The sequence below is a fragment of the Nycticebus coucang genome, chromosome 1, assembly GCF_027406575.1.
Source record: "Nycticebus coucang isolate mNycCou1 chromosome 1, mNycCou1.pri, whole genome shotgun sequence".
NCBI lineage: Eukaryota > Metazoa > Chordata > Mammalia > Primates > Lorisidae > Nycticebus > Nycticebus coucang.
In genome coordinates, this window is record NC_069780.1 from 167,626,438 (window position 1) to 167,646,660 (window position 20,223).

The 20,223-nt window shown below is 38.2% G+C and overlaps 1 protein-coding gene across 3 annotated transcripts in view; it reads right to left on the reverse strand.

Annotated features, from left to right (window-relative positions):
• Positions 1 to 1,104: 1,104 nt before the first annotated feature.
• Positions 1,105 to 20,223, reverse strand: part of DNAJC21 (DnaJ heat shock protein family (Hsp40) member C21) — a 34,627-nt gene continuing 15,508 nt past the window's right edge. For 2 of the 3 annotated variants that reach the window (XM_053592315.1, XM_053592321.1), the window contains exons 7-12: positions 19,138 to 19,225; positions 15,036 to 15,194; positions 14,556 to 14,598; positions 10,509 to 10,681; positions 7,616 to 7,691; positions 1,105 to 7,129 (exon numbers count right to left, since the gene is read on the reverse strand). In XM_053592315.1, the coding sequence (XP_053448290.1) occupies positions 6,965 to 7,129; positions 7,616 to 7,691; positions 10,509 to 10,681; positions 14,556 to 14,598; positions 15,036 to 15,194; positions 19,138 to 19,225 (704 nt within the window). In that variant the 3' untranslated portion in view covers positions 1,105 to 6,964. The remainder of the gene's footprint in view (positions 7,130 to 7,615; positions 7,692 to 10,508; positions 10,682 to 14,555; positions 14,599 to 15,035; positions 15,195 to 19,137; positions 19,226 to 20,223) is intronic. The other variant, XM_053592330.1, reaches the window with a different exon arrangement.

Here is a 20,223-nt window from a genome sequence, read left to right on the forward strand (position 1 = left end):
GGCTTATTGTACCCTCAATGAATCCCCAACAATAAAAAAAAAAAAAAAATTAAACGTAAAAATAAGAAAAGTATCTGAAAAGATATGTAAACTACTCATATATTACACTTTCTCTAAATGCTAAGAGTTTCCATGACCTTTTTATATTTAGAAATTGTTAGAAATGATTTGTAGTACGAAAGATAATTCAAGCTTTTTCTATTTTCAGAAGGTACTTGACATTGTATCTAAAAGAACATTGATGATGTTGGGCCTTCTAACTTAAGGATCACTGATCTTCAAGATAGCTTCCAGTATCAGCCTTTAAAAATATTGTTCCACTTAGGCCAGAAAGAATAAACCCATACAACGAGACTTTAAAAAAAAATACACAATAGGGGCCAAGCACAGTGACTCACACCTATAATCCTAGCACTTTGGGAGGCTGAGGTGGGAGGACTGCTTGAGGTCAGGAGTTCAAAGCCAGCCTGAGAAAAAGAATGAGACTCCATCTCTACAAAAAATAGAAAATTAGCCAGGCATGGTTACACACCTGTAAACCCAGCTACTGGGGAAACTGAAGCAGGAGAATTACTTTAGTCCAGGAGTTTGAGGCTGCAGTGAGCTATGATGACATCACTGCCCTCTAGATGGGGTAACAGAGAGACCTTGCCTCAAAAAAAAAAAAAAAATATACACACACACACACAATAGGATCAATCTAATTACTGAATCTGAATCTCCCCAAATTACTCTTAGGGAGATTTAGAAAAAAAGTGAATAAAGTAAGAAAATTTTAAGAAACCACCGAAAACAAAAATTATTATTGAATGGCAACTATGTGCCAGGCACTGTGCTCACGCTTAATATCTTTACAATTCTGCAAGTTTGGTCTCACCTATATTTTATAGATTAAAAAAATCTTAAAAGAATTTAAATGACTTGCCCAAGATCATACAGTTAACACTGGAGTTGAAATTCAATCCAAGATCTCTAAGAGTTAAAAGCCATTATGCCTTTGCCATTGTTTAAACTTTACCTCTTATTTAACTATACAAATGCTGAAATATGACCCAATCAGGACTTGCACCACCTGTGATAAAAAACTCAAAACAAAGGTGGCTTCAGAAATGTAATTTTATTCTCTCAAGTGCAGAAGTAGGTAGCCTGAGGCTCCTAGAACCCCTGTGAGGTGTCAAGGACTGAGGCGCCTATTATTTTGTTGCTCTACCCTGGTGAGGACTCATGATCCCAGATGCAGCCAGAGCTCCAGTCACTACCTCTTTATTTAAGCAGGCAGAAGGAAGGAATAAGCACTTCCATATCTTTGAAGACATGTCCCCAAAGTTGCTCAGATCTCTGGCCAGAACTGACATCTGGAGGCTGGAAGGTAATCTTTATGTGGCTTTGTGCCCAACTAAACATCCGAGTTCTGAAAGAGAGAATGTATATTGAGAGAGGCCATAGTCTCTGTCACAATGCACTTATGGACCATGCCAGGAATAAAAAGTAAACGTAAACTCTTCATCTCCCCCTTTGTGCAAGCACATATTCTGCTAGCAAAGTGGAGCATTAATTTCTAAGTAGAGCATTAATTTGTATTTTTCTGGATGTTTGAAGTATTGTATGAGAAATAGAGTAACAAACCCACATGTACCTACCATCCAGAAAGAACGGTATCATTTTCTTTCAGATCTTAAAAAAAAAAAAAGAAAAAGATGAGGTCTCTTACAGCCACACCCAGTTTTACTCTTCCCCTTCTGATTCCAAGGCAACTGCTTTTCTGAATGAGGTGTCTAAACCTTCCCATTGATGTTTTTATACTTTCTGTACATAAATAACATCAAGATAGTATTTTTAAAACCTGTGTAAGCGGCATACATTTCATCTTCAGTGACAGCTTATTTTCATTCAAGGCCATCCACACTGACATTAGCAATCAAGTTCATTCATTTGAACTGCTCAATTGTTTGCCATTTTATAAATAGACCATAATTTATCCACTTCCTTGCTCATGAGAATTTAGGTGATCTCCAACTTCTCCTCGATACAAACAACTCAGCTGTGAGCATTCTCGTACATCTCCTTGAACATACTGCCTGGGTTTCTCTTAGCACATTATCAAGCTTTCATGAGCTTATGAGTCACCTGAAAAATCCTGTTAACTGCAGATTCTGATTCAGCAGGACCAAGGGAAGACCTGAGAGCTGCCGAGTTCTCCGGTGAAGCCCATGCTGCTACTCTGTGGTCCATGATTTGAGAAGTGAGATTCTAGGTCAGGGATTTCTCTAGGTCAGTAGTGTTCTTTGAGAGGATTTTAGGTGTGTCCCGAAAATTTTTAAAGATCATTATTTTTGAAAGAAGTTCAAAGCACAGTAATTATATTCTTTTACTCATTTTTTTGATCAATATAATTTAAGTGTGGCACAGAACTTTATAGGTTCACGTGTGCCATGAGATTAAAAAGGTTGAAAATGCTGCTCCAGGTACAGACTAGAATTGCTGGGTTATAGAGTATGCATTCAACTTTCTTACATATCATCACATTAAACCAATTTTTGCTCCAGACATGTGAAAGTGTTTCCCTTTCTCCATCCTCACTAACACTTGATCCTGTGACTTTTTACCTTGTCGATATGAAAGCATGAAACAAAATCATAAATCCTTGATTACCAGTACAATAATCACCTTTTCACATTTTCTAACTAATCAAAGCTTTTCCATTCATGTAAGTTTACCCATTTTTCTAATAAAGCAGTTGTAAGCATGTCCAAGGACCCTGGCAATCCCTAGAGATCCATTCGGGGGGTCTGCAAGTTCTCTTTTTCAATTACCTATCCACATGAGGCTGGATTTTCTTCTTCAAATACTTTAATTGAAACACACAGCAACATGATTGCAGAAGCAGGCATGAGAATTCACCTTTTATTAAGCTGAACATTAAAGAGATTTATAAAAATATAAAACAGTGCCATACTTCTCATTAAGCTGTTTTGAAAACTAGTTATTTTCTTATTACTTAATAAGTTTTTAATAAATATTTTTAAATTTTCTCTATTTGAATTCTAATAAACATCAATAGATATAAATCCACATAGCACCAAAACTATTTAAGGTTCTGAATTTTTAAGAGTGTAAAGGGGTCTTGAGACCAAAAGGTTCGGAACGGCTGTTCAAATGCATGGCTGTCATATTCTCATTTATTCTGTATGAGGTTCTTTTGTTTATGTATTTTAGATACTAAACCTTTGACAGTTATGTGTACTGCAAACATTTTTTCCCGTCTGTAATTTTTCCTTTTACTTGTGCCTGTTGCTCTACAAAGTCTTAATTCTAATGTAGCCCTTTTTCCTATAGACATGTGTTCGTGTACCTTAAAGAAATCTTTCCCTTTTGCAAAGTCAAGAGAAGTTTTACAGATTTCTCATTTAAAAGTTTTGCTTTTCATATTTAGGTCTTCAATCCATCTGGTTTATTTTGGGGGAAGGCTGCAAAGTTGTACATACTGTATTTTCATCATAAAGACAGCTTGTTACAATCTGTCAAAAAATCAAGTTCCCATATATGCATGGGCCTGTTTCTGGGCTCTAGTCTCCCCACAGATCTTCTGGCCAACCTATACTGGAACCAATCACATATTGCTTTGATTTTTTACAGCTTTATTATGTTCTCTTTTTTTCGTTGTTGTTGTTTTTTTTTTGAGACGGAGTCTCACTATGTTGCCCTCAGTAGAATGCCACGGCATCACAGCTAACAGCAACCTCAAACTCTTGGGCTTAAGCAATTCTCTTGCCTCAGCCTCCCAAGTACCTGGGACTACAGGCGCCCACCACAATGCTGGCTATTTATTTGTTGTAGTTGTCGTCGTTGTTTAACAGGCCCGGGCTGAGTTTGAACCCATTAACCCCAGTATTTGCGGCCAGGGCCTTAACCACTGAGCTATGGGAGCCGAGCCAATGTTCTTTCATATTAACAGGAGAAGTCCATACCTCATCCTCTTGCTCTTTCTCAAAATATCTTGCTTCTTCTTAAAAGTAATGTTTTATCCCCCCTGTAACACATTTTGGGGTATAACAGAAGGACTATTGGGCTTCCTGTGCTATGAAACAAGAAATCTGACAATCATCTCTATTCCCTCTCACCCATGCCAAGAGCCTATAATTTTAGTATAAAGACATTATATAAACTTACCAGATAAAAAGTGGTCTAATTCGTATTGAGTAGAGATACTTCAGCTTTGCAGATTATAGGATACTGAACTTGCACCAAAAAAAATAGGAATACAAAGGTTAAAATGTCCTATTTATTATTTTGTGTTGAAAGTTGGGCTAGAATCAGCACCACAACACAGAACATTCTCAAGGTTTGCGAGCACTCTAAAACGAAACTATAGCTTATTACAAAAAAATCATTTCCTATATGAGTTAAATAATAACTTCAGAGGTAATCTTATAAAAATAGTAGTTTCCAATCTGGAAATTCTGTAAGGGAGGATTTAGAAAATTAAAAACTTCTGATAAAATCCTTCTATAAGTCTTGTCATTATACCAAAATACCAACACTGCCTCTCCAGCAACCAACAGGATGTAAACTCTGAAGTGAATGACCTTCCAACGCATTCACGGTTCTGCTTCTTCACTTCTTCACTTTTGTGACCAAAGTCAGGAATCAGCAAAGGCTTGGCTGAGCCTAAGGATGCTGCTTCTGTTTTGGAACAGGGAAACCTAAGTGGGCCTTTCAGGTGACCCCCAGCTTTGGAGCCATTGAATGAACATAGGGGAAAAATGGGATTTCCCAACCCTCTCCTCCTAAAACCTTCCATGTATTTCCATATCTGGGCTAATTTCAATGAAGACAGGTAGTTACCACTGACCTTTAATGAGATAAATATGAAATATATTTTAGAAAACTATTTTACCTCAGACAAAATATCTGCAAATTCACCAAAAATGATATTTTACCCTTGGCATAATATATGTTCCTGTTTTCCTCTTCAGAAGCAGATTTAGAAAGCAAATTCCTATAAAAATTAATGCACTTTTAATTCAACATGTATACTTGTCTGCAAATATTTTAACTGAAAAAGATTTCACCCATTTAAATTGAGCAATATTTTGTATTAAGCTTTTGTTTTCAAAGAATGCCTTCATATGTACTATTTTGACTTTCACAATGATCCCTACCATGATAAATGGAGACATATTTTGCTTAGAACTGTGTTAAGAGATAAGAAAAATGAAGTTCTGAATTCTATCGTTTCTCAACATTATGTAGGATTAGACTTGACAACTGATGTCAATCTGATAAAAGTGGCAAGTAACTCCAATCAATACTCACATGAAGTGTAAACAAACTGAATACTGCATGGTCTGTACAGGGGAAAGTAAAGAAGGCCTGAGGGACACTTGTAGAATGTTCTCTGCCCTTCAGATGACTTCCTATTTTCTATTATATGTACACTAACATGTTCTTCTGTTTAATAATATTCCTATTCATAATTACGGCCAATTCATCTAGTTCAGATTAGAGGAAGGTAGAAAGCGTTCAGATGAAGCCTGGGAGAAGAAATCAGAATACACAAAACTGTCTAGTAATCCCCTTGAAGAGATCAGGAAGGGTGGGAGGGGAGAACAATTGTAAGGAATCAGTGATAGAAGTTAGTGAGGGATAAAAGGCATGCAAGTAAATATACATATCTCTAAACAGAAAAGAAAAACATTTAAATTAAGGTTCAAATGTGTATTTTTAAGTTAACACCACAGGATGAACCAGATTATCAAGGTTATCAGGGAAGCCCTTGCCATTAGGGACTCTGGCATTTTAGAGCTTATACATAACTGAACAGTTGTTCATTTGATGATTCTAGGACATATGGAAAGTAGTAACGTCACTGAACAGAAAGTACATTTCAAGCCAGTGTGAGTTTAAAGTCACTTTTTAAGATCAACTGCCTACTTAATTCATCCTAAATAAAAACTGACTCATCACTGATCGATGTACTTGGTTATACTCAATTATAATGATTCTCCATATTTCTTTTAATATTCATCATTGCCACAGAATAGACAGCATAAGTATTAGCCCTATCCCCAAATATTTCATTAAGAAAGTTTTTCTCCACTGAATGATGGAAAAAAAAAACCCAGAACAAACCTTTTGAAAATAGTGAAGAAAAAAACTCAATGAAGAGCACCTCCCTTGTTAAAGTCAGTAAAAATTCTGGACCATCTGCTACCTTGCTCCATTAGACTTTACAGCTGTCATCATGCCTAGCAAGGAAGTGCCATGTAAATTAATTTGCTTCCACCTCCACAATCCAAATTGGAGCAAAAAACCAAAAGATGTCTCTTGGAGATAACTACCAGTAAAATATCAAATTACAGCAACACAGTCAAACCTTAGAGATTATTCTTAAAAGACATTATGTATGTTCAATTAGTTTCTACCTATCACTGCTCTTGAGGGGAGAAAATATAATCAACAACTGGTTATTTAGAAAAAAAATTTTAAGTCATGGTGTCAGGTAGAAAAAAAATCCATAATGATTTTAAAGAGATCTGAGTTATTGGCAGATTATGAAGCCTAAAAAATACAAAAGAATTCAATAAATTAAGAATACTTAATGTGCAATTCAAAAAATAAAGCAGAAAGGGGCACTTGTTATGTGTTAAAATAATTTAATTCTCCCTGTTTATTTCTGTCCACATGAACCAGCAGCAATCAAGAATACACACTTTACAGTATTTACCTGCTCTGAGACATTCAAGTCAATCGGATGGCAAAAGTAGAATTCAATCACTAATGAAATGTTTAAAAAATATATATTAAACAAAAAAAAATGCTTTTATAAGTAAAAAATAATCTTCCACAATGCAATAAATTGCAGATCACTGAAATTTTAACTTTTTGGATGATTTCAGTTCAGTTTTTTGGTTTCGAAATCCAGATAGTAAAAAAAAAAAAAGAAAATGTGTAGGCAGAATTTCTATCTGTTTTTACGTTTTTCCTTCTTGCTTCGACTACTTGTTACACTGTTTAAAGATGATGACGAAGGTGCTCTTGCATGACCCGTGGCCTTCAGATGTTCAAAAAGTTTATTCCGAGATGGAAATTCACTATGGCAGGTTGTACAGCTGATAAGGATATCAGTCTATGAAGGGGAGAAAATCCATAAATAAAAGTATTATCATCTAAAAATAGCATTTTATGTTTTAATGTCAAGATTAACCATAAACAAAAGCAAAATAAAGATATTTTAATAATAGCTACCAAAATAGCCTGTCAACTTCAAGGACCTGAAACTTTGAATAGCAAGGATCCAACGGATTAGAATGGACAGACAGTTTGTGCTTCGCAATCTTCAGAACCAAGGCTTTAGATTGCAAAGTAATGGAGAAGACCGTAGTAACTATTCTTCTAGTACAGTCTACCATTCCCAATTGTGCTTCTTTTTACTTTAAAGAAAAACCAGTAATAGTTTATAATATAAATTCAACATCCACCAAGTGGAACTGCTGATGGATCCACACCATAGCAGGTTCTACAGGGAAGGGTTCACTGAACACATTTACATCGTGAAACCCTGTATTACTTAAGCAAGGTCAACTGAAGAGATGGGAAAATGATTTTGACCTACCACTGTCTGTGGTTCCGCAGGTACCTTGACAGTTTTTTTCATATCTTTGGTTTTCTTTCCTTTGGGTTTAGGAACACTAAAAAATAAAAGAATTCAGTGTAATCCCCAAATAATGTGACCCTTTTAATAGTCATCTTGCTTCCAAGAACACTCAAAATCGTGAGTGAAATGCACCTTAAATTTAATTAATCTTCATTAATTATCTGAAATGAAGAGAGCAACTGTAGGAATCAAACTAAATGTTGCTTCAAAATTAAATCAAATTTGGCATTAAAATTAGGAAGTTTTCATTAAATAATTGAAAAAGCTAAAACAAGACCCCTGAAGTATCTTTAAACATCCATACAGTGTTTTCATAAAAAGAAAAGCACTGAATACTCCATTTTTTACAGCAAAACCATCTTCAGAACCTACCAGTAGTAGCCATAAGTCATCTATGACATTGTGTGGTTTTAGTCTGATACCAACATTTCAACAAACCCACAGATAAGAAAAATAAAGACTTTGCAATGCATTTTTTCATAAAATTGAATTTCTTCAATATAAGGAATGTACTTTTATTAAGAAATTATGTCTTTTCTTCTGTTTGGTGGGTTTTCCCCCCACTGTACCCTTTAAATCCGAAACTGACAGCCAGTGTAGTCAGACTTCTCCTACTCTGCTTAAACTCCGAACATTGTCTACTGAATCTCCTTCATGAATTTTAACCTTCCTTGCATACTTTCCGTCACTTGTGCTAACCAAATTCATAGGGTAAAAGTCTTGCACCTACACTTATGAAGCAGACGGCATGGATTACAGTGAATAAGTTATGATGACGCTTCTAAGCACTTCATGGGTATACTATCTTTTAAGCAAAAATCAGGAGTCTGGCTCGGCACCTGTAGCTCAGCAGCTAGGATGTCAGCCACATATATCTGAGCTGGCGGGTTCGAACCCAGCCCAGCCTACCAAACAACAACAACTAAAAAATAGCTAGGCGTTGTGGCAGGTGCCTATAGTCCCAGCTACTTGGGAGTCTGAGGGAGGAGAATCGCTTAAGCCCAAGAGTTTGAGGTTGCTCTGAGCTGGGACACCATGGCACTCTACCGAGGGTGACACAGGGAGACTCAGTCTCAAAACAACAACAACAACAAAAAAACAGGGGTCTATTTTGAGTTAAATGGCCTACACATTCAAAAGATGCAAATTAGTAGTACAACACAACATTATGCAGTATTCAACCAGCTTTGAAAACACCAAGAAAAGGACACGATAGCATAAAAGAGAACAGGTAACATACTAATTTACAAAATATCGTCACAGTATACCACAAACATGTTTAGGAAAATTTAGAGTAATATTCTTGGCAAACAGTTTATCATATTATGAAAGATAGCTACTCTGTAAAGACAGTATCTAAGACCTTCATTAAAAAAAAAAATACTACACAGACACATTTTTTAATAAAGCAGTTCTCAGTAGGCAGCCCCCAGGGTCCACACCACTCCAGGGAGGCAGCAGAGGAGCCCAGCAGAGAGGCCAGAATGTCCAGGGGTGGGGCATGTGCTGTGTCCACCCACCCCGGCCATTCCTCAGTAGTGAAGACATCACTGGAATTCTCTGAATCCTTCTCTCACATCAGTAAAATGAGAAAACTGAACTATTAATGTATCAGTGGTTGCACAAGTCAGAGAATCCTTTTTCTTTCCCAAATGAATTCTCACATGGAAGTTAACATGGAAAGCAAATGAAGAGATTCTAGCTCTAGATACAGAGAGCTCAGGGGCCCACAGTGCCCTCTTGACTTACCCTTCACGCCTGCCAAGCAACACAAGGCACCTTTATGGAACACCAAGGCCATGGGCTAGATGGCCAGGTGCTTTCAAGCTGTCAGGCAGACAGGAATTAACGCCAGCTTTTCCACTTACCAGCTTTTGTCCTTCAGCACGTCACTTAAGCTGAGATTCAGTTTCCCCATACAAAATGGGAACAAATACTGCATCAGAGTGAAATAAATGTGAATTTTCCCTTTCAGGCTTCTACTCACCAAAGTTCTTCAAAGCTTGGACACCCCAGTTTTGTGCGGCCCCTTGTCTTCCTGCCTCATTGCCAGAGCCCTAATGTTGGCCTCAGCCTTGTCTGTGTCCCTCACTGTTACTGCCTAAATTCCCGAACCTACGGCGTGCACCCCATCAGCCCATCACTGTTGCTCCACTTTTAAACGTTTAACTCATGCTCCACTTTACTCGATCACTTTCACTCTTTTTCATGGTCTTATAATGACAGGAACCCGAGGCTACTTACTGTTCAGATCTTTCCTCAAAGAGCAAGAAATGATTTTTTATTCCAGAGAACAGAGGAGAATGGAGACAAGAAAGTCAAACAAGGAGCAGTTGTCTCCCCAGTGATTCCATCCCCAGCCCCCACAATGGCTTGTGCAGCCAAGGAGTCCAGGGCTCCTTCTAGTAGGAAGACTGCAAGCTGCTCACGTGTATCCTGACAACACAGTGGGGCCCGATTCAGGCTGCCTGTCACCAGCACGCAGAAATGATCAGTGATGTTCCAGGGGGTGGGCACAAACAAGAGGCTCAGCAGGAGCCTTGTTCTCAAAACAGCATCAAGAATTGCTGATTCAGGACAAAATAAGAACCATGGCAGGGAGCAAAAATGGCATTAAAGTGATTTCTTTCTGATTTTTGTCATGTTGCTGAAACGGCTGAGCACACTTCTCTAGCACTGTCTTTTTCACTCGCTTCATCCAAAATGGTCTGTGTGAGTCTATGTCTGCATATAGGTACACATATTCCTAACTTACTTTATTCAGTCATGGAAAGGAGATTGTGTTTGACATATGAAAGGCTATCCGTGCTATTAGTGCTCAGTAATTATAAAATATGCAACTCTGACTTACCTTTTAGCCTCACTTTTTGCATCATCACGTGGTTCAATGGTCTCTGTTACACCAGCATTTTCTTGGGAACTAGTTTCCAATTCTTTGGCATTGTCTTGATTTAAGTTAGGATCTTCTGGGTCAATCTTTACTCTTTCTCCAGTTCCATTTTCATTGAAATTGTCATCATAATCCTAGGTAATAAAACATAGGTACCATTACAAAATAAATCCCATGGTCATACAGATGAGTTACGCTGCCAGGTAGTCCACACACGATGGTCATGCCCTGTGCACTCCAGCAGGAGCACACTGTCCAGGGACAAAAGCGAGAAGTAGGTAAATTAAGAACATGGATACTTGTTTTAGAGACATTAAATTAGGAGAAAACTGGAAACAATCCAAATGTTCAGTAAGTGAATGGTTGAATACATAAAGGAACATTTTGAAGTGCTTAAAAATCACTTTTCCAAATATATTAGTCAATTATGTAAAAAATACAAGATATTAGCAAAAATTGAACACAGAAAATTATATATGTAATTGAAACAAAATTTAATTTGATATTAAGTAATCTCTACAGGTAGAATTAAAGATGATTTTTATAGTGTCATTTTCCAAATGATCAGCAATGAGCAACTATCATGTCTACAGTCAGGAAAAAGAACAACAAACAGCATTACAGATGAAAGATGCCTCCCAATACATCTTTACTAAATTCAACTGTTTGTTTTTGTTTAACTTTTTGCTACCTTTGTGTACTCTCTCCCTTCACCCCCCTTCTCTTTCTCAGCAAAAAGGTTTTTCCCCTGAACTATATGAAAGGAAGCTGCACACAGATGTGAGTCTTGCCATGCACATCTAAGAACAAAAATATTCTTTGACAGATACACATAACTCACTACACTCAAGGAATTTTACACTTATATCGTCTTTTACACAATCCTCATTCAAATTTACCAGTTGGTCCTTTTTCTGTAATCACCAACAAGGGATTAATTGAGAATCACAAGCTGCTTTTAGTTGTTGAATCTCCTTAATCTCCTTTATTCTAAAACAGTCTCACTTGTTTTTTTCTTTCATGACAATTTGATGCCTGTTTTATAAAATGTCCCATAATTCAGCTATGTCTGATTGTTTCCAAATGATTAGATTCAGGATAAACATTTCTAGCAATGATACTATAAAAACAAGGCTGAGAGGCAAAAGGTCAGTCGGTCCCATTCTTCAGTGATAATAAGTTTGATTCTTTGGTTAGGATAGTATTGCCAGATTTTCTACTGTAAAGTACCTTTTTCCTTTTTTGGTAATCTTGAGGGTATAACTTTGAGACTGAATATCCTATTCCCAATAACCATTCACCTGATGAATTTGGCATCTATTCACCAATAGATTTTTGCCTAAACTATTTATTAATACTGGCGGCTACAGAATAGTGATTTTCTACCTCTATTACTTGTGTTATTTGCATTTGTAATAACTCATTCTTTTATAACAATAAAGCTTTCTCATCTTTCTCCAACTCTTTTTTTAAACTCAGTACAGACACATATGAATTTTTTTTAAAACAAAAATCACTGTATGAAAATCTATCACCATATTCCTTTGGATTACTCAAATCGTCCCAAATTTGTGGGCTGGATCCTGAGTACTATTTTTTTTTTGAGACAGCGTCTCATTATGTCACCCTTGGTAAAGTGCTGTGGCATCCCAGCTTAAACTCTTGGGCTTAAGTGATTCTCTTGCCTCTGCCTCCCAAGTAGCTGGGAAAACAGGCACAGCCACAACATCTGGCTATTTTTTGTTGTAGTTGTCATTGTTGTTTAGAAGGCCCGGGCCAGGTTTGAACTCGCCAACCCCCGTGTATACAGCCAGCGCCCTAGCCACTGACTTACGAGTGCCAAGCTGGTCCTGAGTACTTTTACCATATCCTCATCAGTTTTGGAGTACTTCCTTAGTTTTCAGCATTAAGATGTTCTGGGCTCACCTTCCTCTTTGAAATTAGCCATTTTTTTGAGGAACAAGCCTGCTTCCTTTTCATGGGAAAGGGAACTTAAGAGACTAAGATGTGTGCTAACACATCTAACACATCTGCTAAGGGGTGCTACTTTTAGGTCCTCACCACACACACCACAACATACTTGCTGTCTGTAAACCATGAGCTCATACCAACATCTCCAATTCCAATCTAACACACCATATTCTTCCTTCTTTCCCCTTAATCTATATTTGCATTTTCCTTTTCCCACAAAGAGAATCTAGTTCCCAACATTATTACATTTATTCATCTGCTTCATCCTGCAATAATACACAAAATAGTTTCAGCAAAATACCACACCAATATTACCAAAAACCTGCTAAGTTCAAGACTTAATGTTTTTGCAGTTAATTTTATCTTTCAGCTATATCCCTCGGAAAGTATTCAGAGTACTGTGTTAAAAAGTTACTTGAATTAATTCTTTTCTTTAGCTAGGGACATTTGTTTCTGTTTACATTCAGTATTCATTTTGGGGGGGTTCTTTTACTATCCTTGTTGGCTTATGCAATTTTTTCCCAGTCTGAAGCTTCAAGATACTCAGCATTTGCTGCGCCTGCTCTACGGTCCATGAGCACGTCTCCACATTGCCCTTCCCTTCACAAAGAGCTTAGAATATATCAAGGACAGTGCTACGCAAAACTAGATCGGAACCTGATATAATCTGAAATATAAACAAGAGGTGCCACAAAGGACTACGGCTTTGGAGAGGAAAAAATGGGTGGTCATTTGAAGTATTTTTGTCAGTAAGAAAACCTAATGGATGTGTTTATGATCGCTATCAATAGAATCTACCCTCCACCAACTGAAGTAAGATGGGCGTGGGTTAAGGATAAATACCTCTCCATTTTATTTAGTTCTTATTGTAGTGGTATTGACGAACATAAAGTAAAGAGAAAGTATTCTAAACTAGTGATTATAAGGTGTTTGGATGGATGATGGTAGGAGTCCATTTGTAAACGAAATACACAACTGCTATGTGGTTTTATAATTAAAGCAAAAAGTTACAAATTATAATTTTAGCTCATGTGTCACGTATCATTTTTAAAACAGGAAACCGATAAAATTTATCAACTATATTATAATCATTTGGATAAATATGCCAAATCTAAAGTTTTAAAAAAATCATCATGTTACTTAAGTTTTCTTAGACACACTTAATATTAATATAACTAGGTTATGTAAAAATGGCACAAAATCAATTCCACCCTCTTTAGAACCACCAAATAGCCTTAGTAAATAGACAAATTCACTTTGTTCTTATAGGTTTCAGAGACATTCAAAAGATTGTGTTACACAAGTGTAACAACATGATGCCATTTTATTTAAAAATAATCTTTAAGACAGAGATTGAAGTTGGACTCTAGCTATGAAGTATTTAAGCTAAGACCCTGAATAACAAATATTTTTTCAAGAATTACAACCATTATGTGTTTCTAACTAAATGTTCCTTTTGGAATATTTCATTTATGTGGTTGACAGAATAAACATATGTATTATACAATGATCAACTCCCAGATTTTTATATTTCCCAATTTTAATTATTGTCTTGATTTTTTTTATAATTTATTTATTTTTATTTATACATTTTTTTATTTTACAAGGGTATATGTGAAACTTAGTAAATGTGGAATGTAAATGTCTCAACACAATAACTAAGAAAATGCCAGGAAGGCTATGTTAACCATTGTGATGTTAACCATTGTCTTGACTTTTTAAAAAGTCCTGTCATGAGATGTATCCAGGTTTTTTTTAATATGGTCACTCAACTAATTCACACCAAGGGAATTGTACATGAAAAACTCTTAAACGCACTGGCAATACTAATTAAGTTGGTTATGTGTATATATATATATATATAATTACACATATATATATTAAGAGAAGAAAGCACTGAAAAAGGAAAATACTTTCAATCTTAAAATCAATATAAAATTATGGAGTGAATGTCCATACAGACCATACTGAACAAAGAAAAAGCACTGAGAAACTTTACAGTTGGTGTTTAATGATGATAAAATCTTTTCAACATACCTGTGCTGGCTTCTGTTTCTTTTTCTTCTGTTTTTTAGAAAGCCTAAGAGCAAATATAAATCAAAATGTCAAATACTTAATGTTGTGAGATTCACATATGTGAAAAGAAAAAGCACTGAACAACTAGTAATATAAAAATAAGAAAAATATTAAAAATATTTAATATAAAGCATTAAAAGGAAAATAAAATATTCATATTGTCACTTTAGAGATTAGTAACAGATGGTTGTAGTTCTCTTAATAGTAATTAGCGTATCAACTGCCTACGTATAAAACCGCTTTTAACACAGTCATAATGTAGTCCAGAAAAATTACATCGCATCTACCCATTTTGCCACTATAACATTCCATTAACTAGAAAAGAATAATGAAAATAAAGAAAATAGTAAGGTAACGAAGTAGCTTCTTTAGGATGAACAGTGTTTCCATGTAACCGCTACTTGTGGTAAGTGTCTCTAAGGACATAACATGGAGAAATACTTTTGTTTTGGTGCATCTTCCATTTCTTCCTCAGAATTGTCATTCAATGGATTTTCATCAAATTGAGGTCCTGAAAAATTTTCTTCCTCCTCCTCCAACTGTTGTTTTAACAAGGCAACCATTTCCCGATGTTTCTTGGACTTCTCATGATTCTTCATGCTGAAAGAACAATCTAATATTAGTAGCTACACCAGGATGAATTCATTATGTGCCTGCATAAGTTGCCTGATGACTACAACCAAGTTCAAATATACTTTTTTCCCATTAAGTAAAATGTTAGTCGATTTTAAACAACTCTGTGAAGATTCTTCAGCCAGTAACTCCATACTGGCAACTCACATGCATTCCCTACTTTCTCTCTTATCTCTACACATTTTCTTCTCCTTTTTTTTTTTTTTTTTTTGAGACAGAGTCTCACTCTGTCATCCTGGGTAGAGTGCCGTGGCAACATAGCCCACAGCAACCTCAGACTCTTGGGCTCAAACGATCCTCCTGCCTCAGCCTCCGGAGTAGCTAGGATTACAGGCGCCTGCCACAACGCCTGGCTATTTTTTGTTATAGTTTGGCCGGGGCTGGTTTTGAACCCACCACCCTCGGTATATGGGGCTGGCGCCCTACTCACTGAGCCACAGACGTTTTGCCCAAATTCTCTACTTAATATTTTGCTTTTTCAATTCTTATGAAAGCCTTTTCCACTTGTTCCCTTTTAATCACTAAGTATTTGTTAAGTGCTTCTAGGCCATGCTGCTGGGTTTAAGACTACTGGGAAATCACAAGACACACATTTCCACTTTAACAGGAAGACCCCCCCCGCCCCCCACTAGAGAAATGGCGATGGGAGGGCTTGAAGTACAAGAGCAGTTTATCTTCTTTTGCTTTTTTCAGCAGCTGTTTTTCACCTCTCAAGAGAGGTCTCCTCACTCCCACCACTCTAAATATAAGTTTGTCTCTACCTCTCTGTCCAAAACTCTCCAGGCAATGTCTATTTCAGTATCTCTATAGGCAACTAAAAAACATCTCACAAAATAGAGCTGACAACATCAGCTGCCAGAGTTACACCAACTAGAAATTAGGAAAGATGTGTTACTATCTACTGTGTCTCATCTGTTCAGATTTTTGGTATTCTAGTTTTGGTTGCTACGTTTCCTTCCCACTAAAATTCTTCTTTATGTCAAACTCCCTTTGAGAAACTGGAACATCTGTGTCAGAAAGTAAAAGTTCAAGCAAATGATGAGGACGCGTCAAACAGACATTAGAGCTGCTTCAAGGAACTCTCCTAAATCAAATCTGGAAGAATTTGAGCTGAAAAGGGTAGTAAAAAATTATCACTGAAAAAAATCCATATATTCATACCAAATGATAAAATAAGCAGGTAAAAGAGAGGGCCGCTGCTTACAGCAGAAGGTCGAGGGCTGACCGACAAATGTGGAAGGGATACCGGAAGAGCATCATTCTGTAACCATCTCAGTGCAGACCAGTACAAGCTAAAACCATTAACAGATGCTATAACCAGGAGGGAAATTTTTTTTTTTCTAGAGACAGTCTCACTTTATCACCCTCAGTAGAGTGCCGTAGCGTCACAGCTCACAGCAACCTCCAAATCCCGGGCTTAGGCCTCAGGCCTCCTGAGTAGCTGGGACTACAGGTGCCCGCCAAAAAGCCCAGCTATTTTTTTTGTTGCAGTTCTGCCGGGGCTGGGTTCGAACCTGCCATCCTCAGTATATGGGGCCAGTGCCCTACCCACTGAGCCATAGGTGCCACCCCAGGAGGAAAAGTTTTATCAGAATTTTGCATAGTTTTAGTGTTTCCCCACAAATTAAGCATGCTATAAGGGAAAATTAGCTGCAAAGGTAAAAAATGCTAACTCTACAGTAGAAAAACTGAATGATGCCCTGATTGAATGAGCAAAATTATACCACCCCTGAGCAGCACTCAACTACGAGCCCCTGAGAGCAACACAGGACGCTCATGTAGTATCCCACTTTAACTGCACTACCTGACTCCAATCATGAGGAAACACATGATCTCAACATCCGAAGTATTCTAAGAAAAAAATATTTTATACTTCCAAAATGTAAATGGCATATAAGATTAAGACAAGGGAAATGTTCCAGATTCAATGAGAGTAGAAAATGAGACTAAATAGAGAGTGTAACACAGCATCTTAGGCTGGATGCTGAACTGAAGAGGGGAAGTTCTGCACAGGATATTAAGGGTCAAATGACAAAAATGAAACACAAGCAGTAATTAAGGTACCACATCAATGTCATAATTTCCTAAAGGTGACAGCTACACTTTGGTAATGTAAGAGAATATCCTATTCTTTTTTTTTTTTTTTGTAGAGACAGAGTCTCACTTTATGGCCCTCGGTAGAGTGCCATGGCATCACACAGCTCACAGCAACCTCCAACTCCTGGGCTTAAGCGATTCTCTTGCCTCAGCCTCCGGAGTAGCTGGGACTACAGGCGCCCGCCACAACGTCCAGCTATTTTTTGGTTGCAGTTCAGCCGGGGCCGGGTTTGAACCCGCCACCCTCGGTATATGGGGCCGGCACCTTACCGACTGAGCCACAGGCGCGGCCCGAGAATATCCTATTATTTTTTTTGTTTTTTTTTTTTTGTAGAGACAGAGTCTCACTGTACCACCCTCGGGTAGAGTGCCGTGGCGTCACACGGCTCACAGCAACCTCTAACTCTTGGGCTTACGTGATTCTCTTGCCTCAGTCTCCCGAGCAGCTGGGACTACAGGCGCGCGCCACAATGCCCGGCTATTTTTCTGTTGCAGTTTGGCCGGGGCTGGGTCCGAACCCGCCACCCTCGGCATATGGGGCCGGCGCCCTACTTACTAAGCCACAGCGCCGCCCCGAGAATGTCCTATTCTTAAACTTGCTTTCAAATTATTCAGGAAAAAGACACGGTATGTGTGTGTGTGCACATGGAGAGAACATTGGCAAATGGGGCAAAATATTAGCAACGGTTTGCTAAGTGTTGAGGCTGTATTCTTGCAACTTTGTGTGACACTGTCTCCAAATTAAAAAATAATTTGTGTGGGCGGCGCCTGTGGCTCAAAGGAGTAGGGCGCAGGTCCCATATGCCAGAGGTGGCAGGTTCAAACCCAGCCCTGGCCAAAAACTGCAAAAAAAAAAAAATTTGTGAAATTTCCTTCAGCGCTGCTTTTTGTTTTCTTGCTTATTTCTAACTTTCTTGCCTCCCTCTACTTCTGCTACCTCTCTCTCTTCTTGCCTCTCTCTGCTTCTCTTATTATCTCTCCATTGGGGTTATAGGGTGATACTATTTAGGCCTCATCCCCACTCCCAATTTATCCTTTTTTACTAACTCATAAGCTGTTTTGCTCCTCTTCTTTATTAAGGGTATCCTTTTTAATACTTCTGTCATTGTTCATATAAGATACAAAGCTTCTACTTCATCAAATATACTCTAGGCAGGACAAGTTTAAAGGTGGGCAGCACCAGCCGACATGGGACAGTGACGGTTGAATTGAGTCTGACATTAATTAGCAACAGAGGGAGGTAATTAGATGTCATCTAGCACCCTCAGATGATGACTTCTTTGTCAACAGAAGCAATAGCTCTTTCTGGAGACAATGCAAGTATTAAAAAGGCAGCTACTACATAGGAACATTGGGATGAAAGAGCATTGGTACAGGTTGCGCCTGTGGCTCAGTGGGTAGGGTGCAGGCCCTAAGTACCGAGGGTGGCAGGTTCAAATCCCACCCCGGCGGAACTGCAACAAAAAAAATAGCCAGGCATTGTTGCAGGTGTCTGTAGTTCCAGTTACTCAGGAGGCTGAGGGAAGAGAATCACCTAAGCCCAGGAGTTGGAGGTTGCTGTGAGCTGTACAGAGGGTGATAAAGTGAGACTCTTGTTTCTAAAAAAAAAAAAGAAAGAAAGAACATTGGTGTGAAAGACTTAACTGATGGTACCAATACCTCTTCCCTGACTGCTGGACAGGAATCCCCAAAGACGACATGTTGGGTATGTTGGAGGGAGCTAGTGGTCAACTGCTATCAGCATATTCTTTTTAGGACTCTTCAAAATGTCACAATTTACCTCAAAAGATGAGTTCAAAGACATTAAACTTACGCCTTTTCCGTCTTGAAAGATCTGTCACACGCTGGGCAGTATAGGTCATCATAAAGCTCGGCATCCTCGGTCTCATCACTATCTTTCCCTGTGAGAGAGAAGCCTCTGGTAAGGATCCTGTTTGGTTAGAAGGCAAATCTAAAATATGTTAACAAATTACATCTCTTTAGCAAGGAGCTAAAGCTGGTCACAAATTAGAAAGTAAATTTATGCATTTCTTTCCAAAAAAACCAATAATGCTATCAGGCTTTGAGTTGGCTGCTTAAAAGCAGCCCTGCATCACAAGGGAGGCTTCCACGTAAATCACTTTGCCTCACAAGTCTTTCAAGTTCTTTTCATCAGTCTACTTAGAAGAAGATTCAAAAATTTCTCAAAGTTCTGGGTGTATAGGTGGCGCCTGTGGCTCAGTGAGTAGGGCGCCGGCCCCATATACCAAGGGTGGCGGGTTCAAACCCGGCCCCGGCCAAACTGCAACAAAAAAAATAGCAGGGTGTTGTGGGAGGCGCCTGTAGTCCCAGCTACTCGGGAAGCTGAGGCAAGAATCACCTAAGCCCAAGAGCTGGAGGTTGCTGTGAGCTGTGACACCACAGCACTCTACCAGAAGGGTGACTAAATGAGACTCTGTCTCTTAAAAAATTTTTAAAAAGGGCGGCGCCTGTGGCTCAAGGAGTAGGGCGCCGGTCCCATATGCCGGAGGTGGAGGGTTCAAACCCAGCCCTGGCCAAAAAAAAAAAAAGACCTTATCATTTTATTTGCCAAATTATCTACTATAAAATTTGAACCAATTTGTACTCCCAGCAGTACAAATGAGGTCATCTATATCACAATACTCTTTCGGTTACAGAGTACACATTTGAACTCTGCCTCTCTGATTATTTAGATTAAGTGTCTTTTCATGCATCTAAACAAGGTTTCTCAGTGTTAGTATTATTCATATTTGGGAAGATAATTCTTTGTTTTGGAGGGCTGTCCTGTGCATTGGGGGATGTTTATAGCATCCTTCCTTTCTACCCTTAGATGCAGGTAGCAACCCACATCTCCCCAGTAGTAGCAACCAAAACTGTCTCCAGTCATTGCCGAATGGCC